A 23,750-nucleotide genomic window follows, 5' to 3' on the forward strand; every position below is an offset into this window, starting at 1 on the left:
AAAACATTCCAGTGATGGTGACTCACTGGAAGTGTTCAAGAGACTGTTTTTAGAGTAGTAAGATGCAGATGTTTCTCTGCATGAAGGTTTCCATACACAGCCATTGTCTCAGTTAATGCACTGCCCAACGTTCTCTTACCCATATCCACAACGCCAATGTCAACCCAGAGGCTGGCACAGAAAGATCCAAGCAGGAAGCCCAGAGTTGGGCCAAACATGCCCGAGGATCTCACCATTCCTGTAAGAGAAGGCAGGCAGCACAGGAGAGTGAGAAAAACACTGTATGGACAAGCAGGCCTTCTCTGGGGGCAAGAATAGGGAAGAGAAGACAGAAAAGGGGCACAGGCCATTAGAGGATGTCTAGTGGGAAGCTTCTGAACAACAAGAAAATAAGGCTTAAGCTGCCAGCACTCTAGCTGTGTTGTCAAAGCAGATTCCTTCACCCACACAGGGCTTTGCCAAACTGTGCACAGTGTCATGGGTGGCCCTACCTAAATTTCATTGGCATGATTGGCATCTTGGAAGGAACAGAAAGAGAGAGAGTAGCATTGCAATTATTTTTACGCTTCTCCTTTCTACTTCTCTCCTCAGCTTTTTGTAGTTGCTTTGCATAAGTCTACCTGCAAATCTACTTACAGCTTGCATCACATTCTATGATTGTAGAAGTCAAGACTGTTCCCTAATTTAATTTTAAGTAGTAGTAGTTGATCTGCTGTTGTCCATAAGAAAAGGTACATTTTTTTTAGTTTAGAGTCACATTAGGATGACAGCAACAATGAAAGCTCATGGACATGGAATTAGACACAGGATCCTGATAATATTTTCTGTAGGCAATGGGGATATACAAATGTGCTGCGTGGTGGGACCAAAGTTCATTGGACAGAGTCTTTGTTGATTTGTTCAGCACCAGAATGAGCAAACCACCTAACTGTTGCATTAATGTGTACTTAAAAGGCTGTGGAAAAACAAACAAACAAACAAGGAATCTACTGATTAAGTAATGACCTCTTTAAAAGCAGCTTTCAGTTTTCCTACTGGCCTCACTGGAACTTCCATTTTCCACTCTGCTTACAAATGAGAGAACATGGGACCAGGAGAAGGTGGAAGGTGGAGTGTCCCTAGAAGAGTAAATGAATAAGCTCTGAAGGCTAGCAGAAACCTAGGAATCTGTGAATGCATTTTGCTGGCAGGATGTGTAAATACCCAGCAATCTGATCTTGGTGACCATTGACCAGCATCAAATAAAAACGTTCTCAAAGTAATTCAAGTATGTCCTGACATTCCTTTGTCTCTTCTGTTGATCTGTTGAATTGTAAGGGGGTATCAGTTTAAAAACAAAAGAAAAAAAATCACTGACACTGATTGCTGAGTCCTAGCAATGAATTGTCACCTAGGAGCTGCTTGAAGTTGCAAAAGTCACTTAACAGAAAAAAAATGACCAAATGCCTATCAGTTCTTGCCCACATTCAGTGCTCTGCTCTATAAATCCTACTGTGTTCTACTGCAGAGAGTTTTCCTGTTAGTTTTGCAAACTCTCTTCTGAATATAGTGCTTGCTCATCTTAGCATCAAGAATTTCTGTAATAAATTCCTACAGAATAATTTAATGGGATTATTTTCATCTTTGCTTCATTGCTCCTGTTGCATATTGCTTTAATTTAGTGTTCTGCTGTTACTTTGTTGAAAGCTCTGGCCTTTTAGATTAAATTCTGATGTTTCCAAAGTGACTGACTCCTGCAAAGTCAAGATTTTAACACTAGAAGCCAGGTACTAGCTCTGTATGCTTATTTATCAGTGAGTCTAAAGCAGAACTTATGACTTGGAACTATGCAAGCTCATCTCCAAAGTTCAAACAGTCTGTGGCAGATTCCTAGAATAATCAGGTACAAACCAGCACACCCATACCAATAAGCTATCAGACAAACTAAGGTGCATTTGTGCAATAATCTGGCAGAGGTGTAGGTTTGGATTTACATTTCACAACTCTATACTCTTTAAATTCAATAATAACTAGGCTAAGATTATATGCTTGCATAGCCATAAATCAAACCCAGTTAAGTTCACTGTGGTAATTTCTTATCATAGTTTTCCTTTTCAGGACTTATTCTTTGCAATTGACAGACTAAACTACCAACAGTAAATCATGCAGACTTATCAGCTTATCAGCTGCTGCCTATTGACAGCTCACCCAAGAACTTGTATTGATTAGCAGGTAATAGATGTTCAAATTAACAACATACATGGCCTTAGATATGTTTCTATTGAAGCCATGGGTTCAATAGGAACAAGATTATATGATAGTGATGAAATTTCACACATTCAAAGCTGGTGCTAATGTCTATTATGCCTCTTACTTGATAAGCCTACTGCCACTAATTAACCCTGCCAACATTCAGTTTCAAACAAAATTGGAAATTCATTATTTAAATTGGCTACTGAAAGCTTATTAGTATAGGTGAAACACTCATATGTATGTTGGCAACTCTTCTATAAGCACCTAAACAGAAGTGAAGCCGCTGAAAGCCATAAAATACCTGAATAAATAAAGTGCTTAGCATGAGGGAGTGTTTATGAAATCTCTCCATCAGAGGAGCTGCCCTCAGAGGTCACCCCACCAAAGGCCTCTCAGAACAAACCAAACCCCTGAGATCCTGATATTCCCCTCTCCTGACAAAGGCCAACTGCACACAGACACAGAGGGGCAGACCATTATGCCTTATATTCATACTTAGTAGTGACCCCATGCAGAAAAGCTTTTCGGGACTGGGTATGGTACACCACACCACCTCAAAACCATGTAGATGGCCTGGCAGAACTACATAATTTTAGACAGTTCTGTAAAACTCAGTGTGAAAAAAATATAGAATTTCCTGAACAAAACCAAACCAAACAAATAAAAAAAACAAAACAAAACAAAAACACAACAAAAAAAATCAATTTGCTGTCTCATAGAGTAGTACAGAAAAGTACCATCCTCTACTAAATTTCATAAGACAGTTTAACTAAATGTCAACTTTTCCTTTTCTGCTCTTGCCTATGGCAACTCTGAGTTTATTGCTGTCAGTTATCATTTGCACTACAGCTATGCCAAAAAGATTTTAATGTATTCTATTGACATTTAACAATGTATTCTATTCACACTTAGTTAAAAAGCTCTCTCTGCCTCAAAATATCTTATGCTCTTATTCAACAAAACTTCTAAGGGCAGGAGAGAAAGGAGAGACAGGGAGATGAAGCTGCTTCTCCCAGGCAACCAGCACCAGAACAAGAGGACACAGTCTCAAGCTGCGCCAGGGCAAGTTTAGGCTTGAGGTGAGGAGAAAGTTCTTCACCGAGAGAGTTGTTAGCCATTGGAATGGGCTGCCTAGGGAGGTGGTGGAGTCACCATCCCTGGAGGTGTTCAAGAGGGGACTGGGCATGGCACTTGGTGCCATGATTTAGTCATGAGGTCTGTGGTGACAGGTTGGACTTGATGATCTTTGAGGTCTCTTCCAACCTTAATGATTCTGGGATTCTGTGTCAGACAATGAGATCAGTGGTCAAAATCACCAGCAAGGTTTGACTGACATTTTAAAAAGTATTTTAGAAAAACACTGATCATAAATGGGTACAGTTTAAGTGATTAAAAAAAAAATTCAGATCTAGAAAATAATTAAATTTGATCAAGAAAAACGAATTTCATCTCTGTGGAAAAGACTATTTCAACATTTACTGTTTTTACAAACCTGGTCGGCTCATCAAAACAGAGTAAGAGACTGAAAATTGCTCTCCAGAACGGCAAAATGAAATATTTTCACATTCTGTAAATGAAATACTTTTACTTCATTTGCATGGCACAAATGAATTTTAGAATAGGATAGGATAGGATAGGATAGGATAGGATAGGATAGGATAGGATAGGATAGGATAGGATAGGATAGGATAGGATAGGATAGGATAGGATAGGATAGACCAGACCAGGTTGGAAGATACCTTCAAGATCATCGCATCCAACCTATCATCCAACACCACCTAATCAACTAAACCATGCAATCAAGCACCCCACCAAGTCTCCTCCTAGATGCCTCCAATGATGGTGAATCCACCACCTCCCTGGACAGCCCATTCCAAAGGGCAATTACTCTCTTTATGAAGAATTTCTTCCTAACATCCAGTCTAAACCTCCCCTGGTGCAGCTTGAGACTGTGTCCTCTTGTTCTGGTGCTGGTTGCCTGGGAGAAGAGGCCAGACCCTGCCTGTCTAAAACCTCCCTTCAGGTAGCTGTAGACAGCAAGAAGGTGTCCCCTGAGCCTCCTCTTCTCCAGGCTAAGCAACCCCAGCTCCCTCAGTCTCTCCTCATAGGGCTTGTGTTCCAAACCCCTCACCAACTTTGTTGCCCTTCTCTGGACACGTTCCAGCAAGTCAACATCTTTCCTAAAGGTTGAATCTTTCCTTTAGGTTGAATCATCTCATTTCCCCAGAAGTCTCCAACCACTTGTACTTTCTCATCAGATTCTGACATGAAAAAAAAAAAATCAGGTGAACTTTCAAAAACACTTTAATCATAAGCTCAGAGGTGATTGCAAATATGTTTATGTAGAATAGAACTGAATAGATCTTCTGGTTTTATTAACTCCCTCCATAATATTTCCTCATCCTCAAATGAAGACATTTGCAATGGCCTTACCCTGTAGTTTTTACATAGCAAATTCTTCCTTAAATTGTGTCTTACTATCTTTATGACCAGTTCAACTTTACCAAGTTTACTTCAGGCAGCAGGTTTGGCCTCCCTCAGCCACACAATCACTCCATGCTACTAAATCAGTTTGGCAATAAATTAATCAGCTTGGGTGTAAGTGTTTCTCTCTTGGGTAATAGGCTATCTTCCATCAAAACAACAACAACAAAATTCCAATTAGAAGGGATTTGTTACAACACCCTGGCAGAAGTTTAGTTTCTCCTTGAGTAACTAGTGACTTGAAAAAACCTTTCATCAGGAAGCAGGCTGTGTGTAAAATTCAACAACTCAGGTGAAAGCTTCTGAAATGTATTTACATTACTGATTTGTACATTAAGGATCATCCTCTTATCTGTGAAACAGTGATTAGGAAGAACTTTAACCTCTGAAGCTATGGAGCTGAAGGTGACATGACAGGTAAGATGGCTATGACTCATCACTTTGGAGAAATGAGAAATGATGGAGAAATGATTATGCTTATTTCTCTTCATCTTTCTGCTACATGACACATGTAGCAGAAGCCAGTTGGGGAAGGCATCAGGAGCATCTGGGAAATATCCTTCAACAGTAAACATGAGATCTCTTTTGTATTGCTTTTTTGTGTCTTGGCTACAGAGGTGTTAAAGAAAAGAGCATCCAGCATAAACCCCCATCATTTCCATATTACCTATGTAAAATGCTGAGTTTTCTTCTTTGGAAAAATCATCAATATAGGAAACCCCCAGTGGCATAACTGGTGCTTCCCCAATTCCACGGAGAAGGTTCCCCACCAACACAAAGAGCCACAGGTAGGAAGTTGTTGTTTTCTCACATCCTGCAGGACAAAAATATTTACACTCCTGTGAACATAATTCTACAAGACTTTGTTGCAACTGAAAAATAAATTAGGAGAGGGGGGTTTAGCATCATTACATAATGAGTCTGTATGTATCATGATTTCTAACAGGGGGGTTACTGCTTTCCAGTAAAAGAAGGGACAAGCCGAAGAAGGGAATACGACATCAGAACTTTTGCTTACCGTGATTTTTTATTGAGCTGGGCGCTTTTGTAGCATCTGTGACTAGATGGCCTTCAGACAATGATGGGGAGCAAGCTGATATACTCATAGAGGAGTTGTCCGCAGTAACAGTTATCCTTTCATAATTATAACTGGAAAACAACTATGTAAAATACAACTGACACATGAAAGACTCTGCTTTACAGGAAGGGTATATGAGCCTCATGTTCATTTTTCTTACACACAGGCAAAACAACGGAGCAACCCATTTCCAGAGCTTTCACCCAAAAAAAGAGAGGTATCTTCATCCCTTTCTCCAAACGATCCAGCCATTCTAACCCCAATATGTTCTTGAGCTAGAGAGCAAAAAATCTGCTTCCCAGGTCTTAAGAAGTCATTCTTTAGACTGAAGGACAGAGTCCATCCACATCTGGCTACATGCAGTAACACTGATGTTTTCCCATACTGCTACCAGCTTCTTACCTATATAGCAGATGTGTAACAGAGATTTCCATGCTAGTTTAAGATTAACTACTAGAAATTGTAGTAGCTTATCTGTGTCTATAAAGAGATTAACATAGGCTGCAAAACACCTGCCAGTTTGTCTGAATTTAGGCAGTCAGCTACTACAGCAAATCTGCTAAGTAAATTGAGGCCAACCTGAGTATATGTATGCTACATTGAAATAAATAGAAAGCAGATACTCCCTCTGACTGCAGTCAAATCTTCAACATTGTGATGGATGACAGTGAGGTCCCCATGGCCACAGGGTTTTCCTCAGTGTTGGGAATAGATAGTCTTCAGAACTTGGGCATGAATTTGAATTATATCAGTTTTGCATAGCTCTGCTTCTGGCCTGTGCTGTCCCCTCCAGTGCAGGTTCCCAAAGGAAGTGTGACCACTTCCCATACCTCCAGATATAATTCTTCCCATATCCTTCTTATGACAGATATTGTTCTTGGTTTTAATTTCTGAGGAACAGTTTTTCAACTACTATTCAGTAAGGATGCCAAAGGATTGAAGAGGTAGGAAGTGCTTCTGACAACTATGTAAGCACTAAAGCTTAGATGTGAAAGGGCGTTTAGATATTTAACTCTCCCTGAATCCAGGGGAGGGAAATGTACATTTTCATAAAGAGCTTAGCATGAATAGCCACCATAGAGAAAGAAATCCCTTCCATCAAGATCTCATTATAGTCCAAGTATGGAAAAAAACATACCTATATGTCTATTCTATATATCACCCACACCAGGTGAAAAATTCAACCCACTTCATCTCTAATTATGTGTGTGTTCTATAGAAACCTGAGACTTCTGTCTTACTTACCCGTAAAAAAAGGTAAGCATCCAGATGGGAAATCAGAGAGTCAATACTAAAATATCCTATTAAAAGCTTCTTGGAAAAAAACCTGCTATTGTTAAGCTTTTAACTCAGGTGTATGGTCACAAAACACTGAATCAGTGCATAATGGGAAAAATCTCCATATTTACCGTCCCATTAGGAACTGAGGCATCACTGACAAGAACGATCCCAAGGACATGATGAGACATCCAACAGCAATCACTTTTGGGCGATGGACTCTTGGTCCAAGGTAGCTCACCAACAGCATCACCATTAAGTTACCTGCATCAATAGGAGAGAGCACCAGTAAGGTCACAAAAAGATATGCATGTCTTAAGAAGCAGTACTCATCCAATTTCAAAGCACACATACCTAGCTCAAAGCTGCCATCAATGATGCCAACAACTGATGATGAGACTTCAAATCTCCTTTCAATTTGACTGGACATGCTCTTCATGTAGCTTCCAGAAAGTCCTTTGGCAAAAAAGGAAAAAGCTAGAGCTCCAAGAAATATCTGAAGAGAGAAAATAATGGAATTTGCAAACAACCAAAAATTGTTTTCTTCATGGCTGGATACCTAAGCAACCTATTCAAGAGACACAAAAATCAAATGCTTTGCTTTCTCAATCTCTGTGAAGAGATTCTTCCTATTGTGTTCCTTAAAACAGAAAATTTTACTTTCTCTTTCAGGAGGACCTCCACCAAAGCCTCTTCTACCGCAAGGAAACCAAAAGTTGAATTGACTGTGTGCACCTTCTGCCTTTCTACCACATACAATCTTGGTTGTTTCCCTTCTTAGCAGCATCAAGATGTTCAGTATTAGTACTATTACAACAGCACATCTTATTACTCCTGTTTCTGTTCTAAAACACGTGGATGAAAAGATGCAGCTGCAGCTACCACTATGACTATAGCACAGGTGATCCTCCCCCTCTACTCAGCCCTGGTGAGACCCCACCTGGAGTACTGTGTCCAGTTCTGGAGCCCCTATTACAAGAGGGATGTGGAGGTGCTGGAACGTGTCCAGAGAAGGGCCACGAGGATGATCAGAGGGCTGGAGCACCTCTCCTATGAGGACAGACTGAGGGAGTTGGGGCTGTTCAGTCTGCAGAAGAGAAGGCTCCGAGGAGACCTAATTGTCGCCTTCCAGTATCTGAAGGGGGCCTACAGGAAGGCTGGGGAAGGACTTCTCAGGATATCAGGTAGTGATAGGACTAGGGGGAATGGAATGAAGCTGGAGGTGGGGAGATTCAGGCTAGATGTGAGGAGGAGGTTCTTCACCATGAGAGTGGTGAAACCCTGGAATGGGTTGTCCAGGGAGGTGGTCGAGGTCCCGTCCCTGGGGGTGTTTAAGAGCAGGCTGGATGAGGCTCTGTCCAGCCTGATCTAGTGTGGGGTGTCTCTGCCCATGGCAGGGGGGTTGGAACTAGATGATCCTTGTGGTCCCTTCCAACCCTGAATGAAACTATGAAACTATGAAACTATGAAACATCTCTAAATGAATCATAGAATCATGGAATTGTTAGGGTTGGAAGGGACCTCAAGGATCATCTAGTTCCAAGCCCCCTGCCATGGGCAGGGACACCTCACACTAGAATCAGACTCCTCAGAGCCACATCCAGCCTGGCCTTAAAAACCTCCAGGAATGGGACTTCTACCACCTCCTTGGGCAACTTGGTCCAGTGTCTCACCATCCTTATGGTGAAGAACTTCACAGAATCACAGAATCAAACAGGTTGGAAAAGACCTGAGATAATCAAGTTCAACCTATTACCTAATACCTAACACCTCCTGACAACTAAACCATGTCTGCAAGTGCCACATTGAATCCTTTTTTGAACACCTCCAGGGACAGTGACTCCACCACCTCCCTGGGCAGCACATTCCAATGGCAAATTGCTCTTTCTGTGAAGGAATTTCTCCTCACCTCCAGCCTAAACTTGCCCTGGCACCACTTGAGACTGTGTCCTCTTGTTCTGGTGCTGTTTGCCTGGGAGAAGAGACCAACCTCCACTTGTCTAAAAACTCCTTTCAGGTAGTCATAGAGAGCAATCAGGTCTCTCTCTTCTTAACATCCAACCTGAATCTACTCATTTCTATTTTTTTTCCATACATAACAGTGAACTATGACCTCACCTTTTAACTGCTGAACACATTTATTGACTTCTGTATTCTTGGAATCACAATCTAGAGCATTGTTTCCAACATAGGTAGCATCATACAGAACTAACCAAATTTTGATAGAAGTTCAAATTGTCATTTTCTGTAACCCAGGGGGAAAAAAAAAATGTGGCAAAGGCTTGCCTCCATACCTTTAGCTTTGAACAATTATGGTGCATAGTCTTGGCAGGGCCTGCGCTGCCATCACTGTCTTGGAACAGTGACTTGTCTTTAAGTTGGCCAGCAGTGATTTGTTTGTCCATGGTTTTCCTCCTCCAGATCTGATATGTAGGTTTTCCTGTTTGGAGAGTATCACTATGATTAGCTATTATATGCATAACAACAGAGGCACCAATGTTTCACAGACACACGAGATGGTGTGACCCTGCCTGAGACATCTGCACATTGACATCTTTTCTCAGAAAGGATGTTGTAGAGGAAAAAAAAGTCCCTAGGCAGCTGGTGGTTAAGACAGTATGTCAGAGAGTCATGCTCACTATGCTTGAATTAATTCTTATACCGTCTTTTAGATGTCCACTTTTGATCACTGTTCCAAGCTAAATGGTGTGATCCAGTAGGCTTCTGGTATTCATTGAGTCATGGAAATAATAGAATTGCTTTGGTTGGAAAAGACCTCTGTAGGAAAGCAGAAAGTATCTATAGAAGGTTTTAGGACAAGCAAGAAGAACAGGCCACTGATACTGGAAGGATAGCTTGATGATAAAGAAGAGCTGACCATGGTAAACAACCTGAAGTGCGAGACAGGAGGACGCTTGCCTCCATGCAGGAGAAGATCAACCTGATATGGGATGAAGATAACAATGGACAGCTACATATCAAAGGAGAAAACTCAATTTGCAGCAGTGGTGCAAGAATGTCAGGAAATTGCTTACCCTGATTGATTTTTCCTATATAAGCTTTTTGTTCTGTACCGATAAACGATTCCTGCTTCACCAACAAGGAGTCTGTGCATGCTTTCTGACAGACCTCTAAGATCATCAAGTCCAACCATTGACCTACCACCATCATGGCCATTAAACCATGTCCCAAAGTGCCATGGCCACATGTTTCTTGAACACCTCCAGGGATGGTGACTCCACCACCTCCACTGGCAGCCTGTTCCAATGCCTGGCCACTTTTTCAGTAAAAGGTTTTTCCTAATCTCCAAACTGAACCTCCCCTGACACAATTTCAGGCTATTTCCTCTCATTCCATCACCTGATATTGGGGAGAATTTTCTCTGACTGTGCAAATTCTGAACACTGGCCTGAACCATTCTGTCAGCTTTACTGTGGGTAATGGCATTTATTGGATAAATACAGAATCAAAGCACAAATGATGACTGAAGAGAGAATAGTGTAAGAGACATCATAGATAAAAATCTATTGGTGGAAAGAGGGCACTGATTAAAATAAATTATCAAGTCCTTAAGTCTCTGCAAGTTCCTGCATAACAGGTAATAAATGTAGTTATGATTATTTCTTTTTAAAAATTGGCTATAATATAAGGAGTCATCTTAGCTACACTGGTTGATCTAGATTAAGCTGATCAGCTGATACAGACAAATCTAGAATGACAAGTCAAGAGTTATCGCCAAGTTCCCCTATTGAGAAACTGGTGCAGCAGTAGCAAAATCAATTAGTTAGCTCTAATATAGATTGCCACATGTATTGGAGGAATAGAGAGGAACATAGGTCAACAAAATGGCCTGTAACATTTCTCTCACAAGAAACTGGTATCTTAGATATCCCACTCTGTTTAATCACAGAATCACAGAACATTAGGGGTTGGAAGGGACCTTGAAAGATCATCCAGTCCAACCCCCCTGTCAGAGCAGGATCACCTACAGTAGGTCACATAGGAACACATCCAGACAGGTTTAGAATGTCTCTAGAGAGGGAGGCTCCACAACCTCTCTGGGCAGCCTGTTCCTGGGCACTTCCCCAAGTTCCCTTCCTGTAGTCTTTAGATGCTAGCTGACCTTTTAGTGGAGGCCTTTTAAATGCTGTGAGGGATTTTTGACACTCTGGGTGGTAAGGCCGTGGCAAAGTCCTGGTCTAATGTCCAAAGGTCACTTTCTTCCTCTGAAGACCTCAGCTCACCTATGCCCAGAAATTACAACACTCTTAGAAAGCAAACAATCCTCCAAAAGTTATTTCTAATGATTGCAAATGAGCACTAATATCTAATGTAGCATTCTAACTTAAATTTTCCAGTTTTCAGTTCCAAGCCCTACTCCAGCAGAATCCACCAAAACTGACTATGAAAAGCAAATACTTGTTTATTTAAGAGACATCCACATATGAAATCCCTCAAGAGACCTAACCTTTCTTGGACTGTCTTCAATAGCTCACAAATCAAAAAACACTGTGGGGGAAAAAAGCAAGTTATAGGTAATTAAGGTTTAGTGAATGCAGACTTACCTCACCTATTACAGAATGAGAGCTGAAAGATAGACCCCCCTCCAAAGTGGATACATTCTTTATTGATTTGTATTTTGCTGATGATTAACTTTGTGAAACATCTGACTCTGCTAAATAAATAGTACTTAAAACAGTAACATGGTTTTCTTTCCACAATGTTTAATGTTATGCTGCCACCCTGGCAATCTACCTTAAATCTAACAACAACGTTTTGCCTAAGGAAGAAATCACATTTTCCATAACCACTCTGTGAAACTCTGAACTTTGGTAAACCAGTAAATTGTGGGCACCAATTAAGTGAAGCAAGAAAAGTAATATAAAATTTATCATTTATTTATGACCATTTAGAAAAAAAAAAAGGGGGGGGGAAAAGTTAATGAACAGTGTTTGTATGTTTCTAATTTACAGAATTGTCCTTTTGCACTGTACATAATCTCCTCCAAGTTTAGTGCGCTGAGATACACACAAAGCCCAGCCTGTCCTGCACTAGCACCTGACAATTAAACAAACAAACAAACAAAAAAACAAACACGAAGGAGCAGGAAGGGAGGGTGAGGAGAAACAGCGAGAGGCAGAGAGAGAGAACTTACTTTGTGTCACTGTGGTGTCAGGCTGTTTCGTTCCTGTGCCCTGGGGCTTTCAGGCTGGCAGCCAGTGCAACGTCACAGCAAACGCGCTGCCTACTCCAAGAAGTGGAGCACTCCACTGCATGTTTTTTAAACCTTGGATTTCCTTCTTACAGTGATTGCAAAACTTTCCCACAATCACTGATACAAAAGCTTTGTAAAAAGAAGGCAAGTTTCTTGTGTTGTCTTTGCTTTGGCAGCCTACCTGCCAGCACACCAGTGGTGCCAGCCCCTCCTGGGAGGAGCGACTTGTTTTCTTCACTCTTCTTTTCACTTTTTCTTTTTTTTTTCTTCCTTTGGCCCTAAAGTCAAAACACTAAAGCTGCTTTGAGCATCTTCATAAACACAGAGAGAGTCACACAGAATGTTAGGGGCTGGAAGAGACCTTGAAAGATCATCTAGTTCAATCCCCCTGCCAGAGCAGGATCACACAGAGTAGGTCACACAGGACTGCACCTAGGCAGGTTTGGAATGGCTCCAGCGAAGGAGATTCCACAACCTCTCTGGGCAGCCTCTTCCAGAACTCTGTCACCCTCACACAGTGACAATGTTTTTTCTTATGTTCACGTGGAACCTCCTCTGTTCCAGCTTGCATCTGTTACCCATTGTCCTATCATTGGACATCACTGAGCAGAACCTGCACTGAGTAGAGCCTGATTCTGTCCTCATGATACTTACCCTTCACATCTTTATAAACATAAATGAGGTCAGCCCTCAGTCTCTTCCAAGCTAAAGAGACCCAGCTCACTCAGCCTTTGCTCATAAGGGAGATGTTTCGCTCCCTTTGTCACCTTTGTGGCTCTGTGCTGGACTCTCTCAAGCAGTTCCCTGAGGTCCTTCTTAAACTGAGAGGATCAGAACTGGACACAATATTCCAGCTGCAGCCTCACCAGGGAAGAGCAGAGGGAGAGGAGAACCTCACTACCCATGCAGGGGCCCACATAAAGAGCCCTGAAAAAAAGCAGGTTCACTTTTTTTTCAAGCATCTTACCTGCAGCCTCAGTAACTTGTGCTTTTTCATGCCTTCTGTGAGGATCAGTAGAGATGCTAAGGGATAACTTAGCTCTTCAAAGGTCATGAAATGTGTATTGACATCTGCCAGTGTTTGGTATGGACCTTCTATGTCACCACCCCAATGCAGACATTCAAAAGGGCTAACCCTTGTGAAGACCGAAAGAGAAAGAGATGCCCTCAGAAAATCACAGCCTGCCATCAGACCCTCTGCCTATTATAAATCAGGATTATTTAACACAGCCTCTAGTAGTTCCTGCAGGTGCCAACAGGTGACTTGGGATAACACAGTTAAGCCTCCAAGCTTCTTACAGACCAGCCAAACAAAAGCTAGCCCGGCTCTTCCATCCTGGGCAACCACAAGTAGAAAATCATCTTTCAGGTCTAGTAGGGCACATACAGAGTGCAAACAAACCCGTGTCTTCTCTGGAGCAGAACTATCCAGCACCAGGACAGATTCTGACCCAGAAGTCATCCCAGGTGCTGTCTCAAGAAATAGGTTTTGGTCATCTGATTGCATGTAACAGCACAGAACCTGCTTTTGCAGAAACCTGGATTACAGTATGATGGCATTGCAGACTTTGTGGAAAAACATATGTGAACCTATTAGCCATGGGTCCACCCCATTTATCACTGCTATCAGCCTACAAACTGGGGAAAGGGCAAGTTTGTAGGGAAGGTAACTGCAAACCCATTTTCTGAGAGGACAAGAGGTAGAGTTGACATTTTGACATGAGACACCCAGAAAAGTCCCATAAACACCTCAATGGATGCATTTTAAAGTTGATTACAAATTTATCTGTAGAGAGTATGATACTTCTTGTAGCTGTTGCCCACAGATGGTATAAACTACATATAAGGCAGCATTGCGTGGATTCAGTGTAGACACTTCCAGATGAGCCACTCAGTTTCTCTTTAGAGCCAGAGTAGGAAAAAGAAGCATTTCCAAAAGTGTGAGTTATGTAGTCTGTTGTAGATACTTTATCTGTGGAATGAAATGAACTCCAGGTGTGACCATGGAAGAAGGCTAGACAACAAGATCAGCTTTTGGCAATGGAAATTCAGGAGAGATGAATTCCACTTTAAAGGATTTTCTGCACTCCCATTAAACGACTTCCACAGCTTTGCCAAACTCATCTGCAGTGCCTGCGACAGCACTTGCCATCATGCCTGTCTGTGCAACCCAGTTGTGATATGGAAGCTGATAGGAGATGAGGGAAAGGCCCTTGTAATGGAGGGACAGTCCTGGTGAGGCAAGCCACAGCTGCCACATCCTGGCCAGCCCACTAGCACATGCCGGCAGAGAGCAGCATCAGCAGCACACATCAGTGCCTCTCCAAGCCACAGTGTAGGTTGTTGTGTCAACCACCAGCCTGACAACTGGCATGCCCACTGGGAGCCTGTTCTGCAAGGCTTGTGGGAGTATGGAATCTCAAAACCAGGAAAACAGGTCACCAACAAGGAAATGCTTGTTGTAGCTGATGAAGTTGCTGCTTCCTATGTGACCCAATGCTGTCTGTCTGTGGCAGGCTGGTAGTGGCAGGCATTCAGAATCGGGTGCAAGAGCCTCTGCAAATGTACCTAGGAATAGCCCTAGCACAGGGAGCTGCCCCTCATGCCCAAAGCAGGACACGGTGTCCCTGATTTGATGTGTCTGGCTGACTGAGCATCAATGCCCTCAGTGTATTACAAACTTCATCAGAAGGGTGCAAGATATTCTTTGGCTGAGGACAAGTAAGGACATTGAGAGTGAGCGAGCCAGTGTACATTCCCGTGCTCAGCCAGCTTGTTTCTCCAGGAGCTTGTTTTGTATGGTGGTCACCTAAATGCAGAAGTTTTAGGCTTTGGCCTCCGGCCATGTAGAGGTAAACCAGAGGGCAGCTCCTGTTCAGGAGGCTGCCCATTCAGAGCTGCATCATGTTCATCAGTGGAGGAAGTGCTGTGCAAGGGGAACCGACTTGTCATGGGTTTAGCTGCGCTCAGTTGCACTGATTGAATTTTGCTGCCAAATAGAGCCCCAGCCTGAAGCAGCACACTCCTAAGTGCCAAGCCAGCAGCCTAAAGATCACGTGTTGTTGCCATGTCAGGCCTGACGTGGCTGCAAGACCAAGAGAGCTCAGTCTGCAAGGCACATCGTGGGTTTTCTTAGGAGTAAGTAGTAGCAGAGACAGAAGGAACACAAATTCTGATACATTGGCCCCTATGAGTGCTGAAACATGGAACGACAAGATGTGAAAGAAGGCAGTGGGGAGGAAGGAAGTTTATCTTCTACTTTTAGAAGCATGATTTCTACAGAAGGTGTTCCACCTTCTTCTTTACACAAAGTTTTTACCTTCTGGAAAGGTGCACAGAGGATCTGGCATTGCTATGCTATCGTGGTGTTGCTATGCTATCAGATGCCCTTATTTTAGTAATTCCAGTTTCTTTAGGTCCCAAAAAGAATTAATAAGGCAAAAATACAAGTGGTAAAATAATTTCAGCGTGCTGCTCCATGAGAATTTTCTCCTGCAAAACTTCATTTGGCAACTGTCCACAGACCTCCTGCAAAACTGGTGCAAGCTAACTGTAGCAAGGGAACTTTCTCCCCAAGAATAGAGCCCCATGGAGTACTCATATGTAAAACCTCGAGTAACAGTAGTACTAGAGGAGGAGTGTTACTGATCTCTTCAAACTGCAAGACATATTACATGTGTTTTTATATGGGAAACAATATGAGAAATAACAAAACCTTGAAGGAATAGACACAAAAATTACTTCAAGTCATAATATTTTTTGCTAAGATAGGCTGCATATGCCTTGAATTAGATAACATTTGTGCTGGAGTTAATTAGTCTAATGAAAAATAAAATAGTGTCTCAAAAAAAATCAAGTTTTGGAAAGTTTTAATGCATGACTTCCAGCCTGAAATTTCAGCACATGTGGATCATGCTTTAACCTGAATAAAGGAATTGTTGTGTAGATACAATCTACACTTATTAATAAAACATCACAGGATTTGGATAGCCCACATAAATATACCTGAAATGCTTTCAAAGCTACAAAGGAGAAGTCTAGCTACCACAGACAAGATTCAGGAAAGAGCTGCCCACCTTCAATGTATACTATTGGAAGTCAACTTTTACAACTACCTTGTCTGTGAGTTGTATTAAATGTGAACCTAATGAACTGATGGGGGAAAATAGCTTCATAAAACTCAGTATCACAGTATCACAGTATCACACAGTATCGCTTAGATTGGAAAGGACCTTGAGGATCATCGAGTCCAACCTATCAACACAGACCCCATGACTAGACCATGGCACCAAGTGCCACGTCCAATCTCCCCTTGAACGCCTCCAGGGTCGATGACTCAACCACCTCCCTGGGCAACCCGTTCCAATGACAAATGATTCGCTCGGTGAAGAACTTCCTCCTCACCTCGAGTCTAAACCTCCCCTGGTGCAGCTTGAGACTGTGTCCCCTTGTTCTGGTGCTGGTTGCCTGGGAGAAGAGGCCAACCCCTTCCTGGCTACAACCACCTTTCAGGTAGTTGTAGAGGGCAATGAGGTCACCCCTGAGCCTCCTCTTCTCCAGGCTAAACAATCCCAGCTCCCTCAGCCTCTCCTCATAGGGCTTTTTGCCACAGCCTCACAGCCCTTTTTGCCACAGAAAATTTCTACTAAAAGAAAGCAGACAAGGAACCCTACAGTGGAATACAAATCAAAAGAAGTTACCTTCAAATGTGGTAGTGCTGATGTATTTCTCAGGTCAGGATCTCTGCTGACCTCTCTAAACTCCAGCTCAGAGTAGGAGATACTCACTGCCCGTGCCAGCTCTGCAGGAGTGCAAAATGTGCCTAAGGCAGAGGGCAGGGAGGAGGGTAGTTGTGCCCTCATGTGCAGAGTTTTAATGGAGAGAAACCCTCCAAGTGTAAATAGTTAACCCTGGGCAGTTCCAGTAACATACCTGCACAAGGAGTGCATTTTCAATCTCACCTCCCTGTGGACAATAACCTAATTCTCTGCTGGTGAAATGAGTGGAACCCCCCCTGGATTCCAGCAAATGTGATTAAAGTCAGAGAGAACTCTTGTGAGCACAACGATCACTTTTGCTTACCAAAGCAGTTGGTATTTAGGTGCTAGCTAGCTCTTGCATGCAAAACTACAATAATAACTTAAGGGATTGCTAAGTAATTCTTAAAGAGTTTTCACTATCTGAAAGAGGAACTATAGGAGGAACATCTCAATACCAGTTTGTTTTTACCTTAGAATGTTGTAAGCTTACCTTCAGTTTTCCTTAATGCAAAGAAACCTTGAGGCACTTTTATAATGCAAGACTACCATTACTTACATGACTACAGAGGGTTATTACTACTAAATGTTGTTTTTAAAGGCATTAAAGAAAACTTACCAACTCTGTGCTTTCACTTAAAAAGTGCTCATGTGGAAAGCTTCAAGGAAAAAATATTTCCTAATTTCTCCTTAGATCCATATTTCACCTGGCAATTCCAAGGAAGGCAGCTTTTATTTAGAGCCTTTATTTAGAATAAACCAAACCAGGTTGGAAGAGACCTTCAAGATCATCGCGTCCAACCCATCAACCAATCCAACCCACCTAAACAACTAACCCATGTGTCGTAGTTTGGGCTGGGTGCCCTCTGCTACAGGGGTGTTTCCTGTGTCCAGAAGTCCAGCCCAGTGGGTGAACACAGGAAATTAGGTTATTTCCTACCATGATCCCTTGCACCACTATAAGTTTCACAGCGGGGTTTGGCACTTCCTCTTTCCTTCCTCCTCGCCACTCAGTAACTGGGGTAGAGATCTCCCGGCCATGGGCCTGGTTAGGCCCAAGGCCACGGGGGGATGGGCAGTCTCAGATCTGGCCAGCTGAGACTAGCCTAGCAGTGGGGGGGGAAGGAGGAGCCCTGGGGGTTTTGGGTGCACCCTCAGGTAGGGATGGGATTTCTCTGGGTCTGTTTTGGGTTCTCTCTCTTGTCACTGTATTTCTAGTTCTCTGCACGCACTCACTGTTCTATTTAAACTTTCCATCACTTTTGCAATCCGTTTGTCTGAGTCGTTATTTCTGCGCGTGGTGGGGAGGGGGTCTGCCCCAACCCATTACACCATGGCACCAAGCACCCCATCAAGTCTCCTCCTGAACACCTCCAATGACAGCGACTCCACCACCTCCTTGGGCAGCCCATTCCAATGGGCAATCACTCTTTCTGTATAGAACTTCTTCCTAACATCCAACCTGAACCTCCCCTGGCACAGCCTGAGACTGTGTCCTCTTGTTCTGCTGCCTGGGAGAAGAGACCAACATCTGCCTGTCTCACAGATACTTTTTGAAGCAATATTTTATGTAAAGTTTGGGGGTTTCATGAAATTATGCCTGAAGGATTTTCAGGCATGAATTGCAGTAATTGGTTTTGAGGGAGTAGGGTTATTTTTTACATGACTATCTAAAGCAAACATATTGTGAACTATCACAAAAACTATTGTGCAGCATAACCTCAGGCAAGATTCCAATGGAAACTTCTGCCACTAAGGAATGTATAAAGGTATATTCTTCTGCAGTCTGCAAGAGAAGTCACAGTGATATAGTTGTAAACACTGAAAAGGCAGTATTTTGGTGTTCCACTCCAGGCAGCAGCATGGTGACCCATGTTTCTTTTTTGGGGGAGTGAGATACTGGAACAGCTTGCCCAAGGAGGTGATAGAAGCCCCATCCCTGGAGGTTTTTAAAGCCAGGCTGGATGTGGTTCTGATCAACCTGATCCAGTGTGAGGTGTCCCTGCCCATAGCAGGAGGTTGGAACTAAATAATCCTCGAGGTCCCTTCCAACCCTAACAATTCTATGATTCTATGACTGGGTTTTGGGGGGGTTGTTTATTTGGTTTTGTTTTCTGTTTGTTATTTGTTTGTTTGCTTGCTTTGGCTTTGTTTTTCGTTTGCTTGTGGGTTTTGGTGGTTGTTCTTGTTTGGTTTTGATTGTTTGCTTGTATTGGAAAAGCAAAAACAGGGGTCCCTGAAAAAAAGATCCAAAACCATTTCTGACATTTAGTCTGTGTAACTGACTGACTGTCAGAATGGCCAGTGACAACACAGTTTGCACAAAAAAAAACATGGTGATTTGATTTTTGTTTTGCAAATGGCACAAACTACAGAAAAATATCTCTGGTAAAATAATCACACAGTCTAAAAAATATAGGAAGAACTTGGTTAAAGCAATGCTGGAAGACCTTTTTCAAGGTAATAAAGAAATATGCCAGTCAAGAACCAGCTATCAGAACAAAAGGATATTCATTAGATGAGCATCACACAAATTTTTTGCATTTTTGGGACAAATCATAAGGTGCTGGGTGCACAAGGAAGGTACAGGCTTCATTTGGGGAGTTTGATAGAAGTAAATACCTGAAGAAAGTAAAAACAACAAAGAGAAAAAAAAATCAAATGAGAAGCTCTACATCAAAATTAAAAATGAACAAAATAGGATTTCTGTCACATAGAGGGAAATGTTATAAGACAGTAAAATTAACAGGGTATAAAACAGTCTCCAGAGAAGTAATGAAAGCCAAGCCATCTAGATTTAAAAATTAGACTTCACAAGGATAATAAATGTGTGCCAAGGAATAATCTTTCATTTGTTGTAGTGTCATTTATTTAGTGCAGCACCCTCTGCCTGTTGCCCTTCTTTTCTAGCTATCACAAGCAACACTTTTACCCAGGGAGTTTTCTGCCAGCCTGAGACTCTTGGGAAGTAGCTTTTCTTCTCAAACAGAGCCAGGTCATACCAGAGGTGTGCTGCAAATCCAAACTGACCAAGGCCAACTCATCTTGCAGCAGAACACACTGGTGTCTGGCAAAGCCTTTAGTGAGGGATAGAGGTAAGTACCTGATTATAAAACCAAAAGCAAATGAAAAATGATGATGCACCTTTCTTTTTCACAGAGTTGTCTGGATTATTATTTCAGCAGTCATTGCACTTGCTAAATGTTATGGGCAGGTATTACACCTTGGCTGTTGCCTGGCTGCCTTGGTCTGATTTCTGCAGCACCCCCTATCTTCTGCCTGCCATCCTTTAGTGCAAAACTAGTGAGTAAGGATCACTGCATGCTGGAGTTTCCTGGATTCCATGCAAACACAGGCTAAACTGACCCTCTTCCCCTTGTTGCATTTTTTAAACTAATGGTACATGCAGACTAATCTTGGTGCTCCCTCTTCCTGTAATTTCATTTAGACAAGACACTATTCAGTGAGTTTGTGATAATAAACGTGTAAAGGAGCACCGACAGCTCACCTTTCACTTTGGGGCATTCAGGCCTTTGAATTTCACAGAGTAATTCCCTATTTGTCATCTCTACATGTGGAAGAATGACTGAGCTCTAGCCCAGTAAAGTGGGGGGAAGGGAGGAGGAAGGTACAAGTCATCCCAGCAACAATGAACGCTTACAATGGCTCACCTTTACTACTAAAGCCACCTAAATATATGGCAGAAAGGATTTCCATGTGATACAGATTTCTTTAGGACTTATCAGCTCATAGTGAGAAGCAAAACAGCTCTCCCACAACTATCACACTCTTCATCTCACCAGACATTTACTGAAGTCATAATTCTTTTTTAACAATATCACTGCCTGCTGCCATGGAGGGGTGTAATAGCAAGCTCACAATGTTCATACAGAAATAGGATTTGGAGAAATCTAAGCTCTTCTCTACCTACCACTGCTTTTGCAAATTAATACAGACAAAAACTACACTGGACCTGAAGTCTCTGACTGTGAGGAAAGTTCGTGGCTGTATCAAACCTCTGCTGCTCAGGCCTTGTCTGAAGTGAAAACATAACAAGATAAAATGAACAGAGAAAGTTGGAAACAATGAATTGTTTTGGTTTTGGTGTATTTGAGTTTAGAAATAACTTCTCTAGCACTTGGGACAGGATTTCAGAAGCCAGGCTCCTATATAAAAGGAATTAAAATTAAAAGACAAGTTGCTTAGTGTAATGCCTGAAAAATGGGAGTGCATGAACAGCAGAAGTGGTCCATCTCTGTGTCTGTGTGCATGCATATATACACCTTGTTAGGAATATTTCTGCAAGCTCCTGGTCATAAGTGGAAGTAATGAAGTGGTAGCAATAGTGTTGCAAATGCTGGTATCCAGTTATTTAGATTCTCCAGGAGAAATATCCCAAGTTAAAGTGCAGCTTGAGGTACTGAAGCATGGTGGGGGGAGTGGTGTGTGGAAACCAAAACTAAAAGCACAGAAATAAAGCAGATTTGGAAATCATTTTAAATTCTGAAACTTTCCACATAAGCCTAAGCTTGTTTTATATATGGGTTTGTCTTTATGTCAGAAAGAACTCTTGAGGTTGCTTTACTACCTACAAAAGAAAGGAAAAATCATCCTGTGCCAGACAATGGGCAGTTGCCTGCACTCTGGCCTTCCAGAGAGCTGCCTGGAAACAATGGTAACAGCAAAGGTACAGCGTGAACTGGGCCACTTTGTCTTCATTAACCACAAATGAGAAGTTTGGTTTTTTCAAAGCCTGTTTTGGAACCACTTAAATGATAGCATTATAAAGCTAGGCAGCCTTTACACAAACACAGAGGGTCAAGGCACTTTAAACAGCAAAACCTTTGTATTGAACTTTTTTTTTCCCTTTACACCACCATTTCCCCATCTCTAGTGAGCTTTCTGCTCTCCAAGTGAGGACCTTCCTCAAACACTGCCCAAGCTGTAAGGATCCTCCAGCAAGCTGCCACTCATGGTCACATGAATGTCTGCCCTGAGCAAATGATGTTTATATTCCCAAAGCACCTCTGCTGGAAATTAACAGGTATATATTGAGCTTCTGGCATGGAGCTACTGAAGAGCCTGTTCTTGAATGGACATTAGGCATTGCAATACCTAACATTTCACCTTCTAAAGGGATCTACCGGTTTTTGCCCTGTGATTTAAGCCTCCCATGATTTAAGAAATCTATGCCTTTGACTCCCCAAACAAAGCAAAAGAGGGGCAATTACCTGGTAATTTTCCACATTCTCAGAGAAAGCCCTAAACAATGAAAGTTCAAAATCCCAGCTAGCATAACTGAGAACACTTTATGCCTTATTAAGAAAGGAAAAGGCTAACAACAATTCTGTTTAAAAAAAAGCAGCAGTAGCCAAGAACATTTTGCTGGATATATCCAGTTTTTATCGCATGACCAAACCTATATTAACTAAAAAGTGATTTGGCTGTTTTTGCATGCCGAATCTCATTCCAGGTGTTCCTCTCTCCATGTTCACAGACTGAATTAGCTCCTGATACTGCAAGGCTTGCCTGGAAGAGAAGAGGCCTGTAGGGAGGAGTTATGTGCTAATACTCAGCTTGAGATGGAAAGGACTGATAAAAGCCTTGTAATTGAAATGCCTGAAAAAGAAAGTGAACTTCGGCTGCTAGTAGTATTGTCCAAAACTGTGTTCAGAAGCTATACAGGTTAATATAGCACATTTCTATCACAAACACAAAGCCAGCATTTATACATAGGATAGGATAGGATAGGATAGGATAGGATAGGATAGGATAGGATAGGATAGGATAGGATAGGATAGGATAGGATAGGATAGGATAGGATAGGATAGGATAGGATAAACCAGGTTGGAATAGAATAGAATTAACCAGATTGGAAAAGACCTTCGAGATCATCAAGTCCAACCTATCACCCAACACTATCTAATCAACTAAACTATGGCACCAAGTGCCTCATCCAGTCTCTTCTTAAACACCTCCAGTGACGGTGACTCCACCACCTCCCTGAGAAGAGACCTTCAAGATCATCGCATCCAACCTATCATCCAACACCACCTAATCAACTAAACCATGGCACCAAGCACCCCATCAAGTCTCCTCCTAAATACCTCCAATGATGGTGAATCCACCACCTCCCTGGGCAGCCGTTTCCAAAGGGCAATCACTCTCTCTATGAAGAATTTCTTCCTAACATCCAGCATCCAGTCAAAACCTCCCCTGGTGCACCTTGAGACTGTGTCCTCTTCTTCTGGTGCTGGTTGCCTGGGAGAAGAGACCAGCCCCCGCCTGGCTACAACCTCCCTTCAGGTAGTTGTAGACAGCAATAAAGTCTCCTCTGAGCCTCCGCTTCTCCAGGCTAAGCAACCCCAGCTCCCAGAATGACTTCCCTGCTCTTGTTGGCTGCACTGTTCCTGATACAGGCCAGGATGCCATTGGCCTTCTTGGCCACCTGGGCACACTGCTGGCTCACTGCTGGCTCACTGCTACATTCTCAAACAGATGAACTGGAACACTTAAAGACAAAGTTAATATATCTACTAAAATGCTAAATTTAAAACTAGGAAACTTTCCTCTCTGCTTCCTTCCCTTTCACAACACAGTGAGTTAACTAGGCCTGACTCTGGCAGTGGTTCATTTAAATGGCACAGATTTGCCTATCTAACAAAGCCCTTTTGTTTCCTGCAGCTGTGAAACTTCAGTGCCCTGT

The 23,750-nt window shown here is 42.4% G+C and overlaps 1 protein-coding gene across 2 annotated transcripts in view; it reads right to left on the reverse strand.

The window, feature by feature from the left end:
* Positions 1 to 12,705, reverse strand: part of LOC137442851 (solute carrier organic anion transporter family member 1C1-like) — a 28,153-nt gene extending 15,448 nt beyond the window's left edge. The window contains exons 1-7 of one of the 2 annotated variants that reach the window (XM_068141916.1): positions 12,228 to 12,705; positions 9,367 to 9,512; positions 7,427 to 7,568; positions 7,204 to 7,336; positions 5,735 to 5,865; positions 5,384 to 5,530; positions 140 to 238 (exon numbers count right to left, since the gene is read on the reverse strand). In XM_068141916.1, coding sequence (XP_067998017.1) covers positions 140 to 238; positions 5,384 to 5,530; positions 5,735 to 5,865; positions 7,204 to 7,336; positions 7,427 to 7,568; positions 9,367 to 9,477 — 763 coding nt within the window. In that variant the 5' untranslated portion in view covers positions 9,478 to 9,512; positions 12,228 to 12,705. Of the gene's footprint in view, positions 1 to 139; positions 239 to 5,383; positions 5,531 to 5,734; positions 5,866 to 7,203; positions 7,337 to 7,426; positions 7,569 to 9,366; positions 9,513 to 11,637; positions 11,699 to 12,227 lie in introns of those variants that run through there. The other variant, XM_068141917.1, reaches the window with a different exon arrangement.
* Between the last annotated feature and the right edge of the window lie 11,045 nt (positions 12,706 to 23,750).

Source organism: Melanerpes formicivorus, unplaced genomic scaffold, assembly GCF_026170545.1.
Source record: "Melanerpes formicivorus ecotype bairdi unplaced genomic scaffold, bMelFor1.0.p_v2 SCAF_8, whole genome shotgun sequence".
In the NCBI taxonomy this organism is placed as follows: Eukaryota; Metazoa; Chordata; class Aves; order Piciformes; family Picidae; genus Melanerpes; species Melanerpes formicivorus.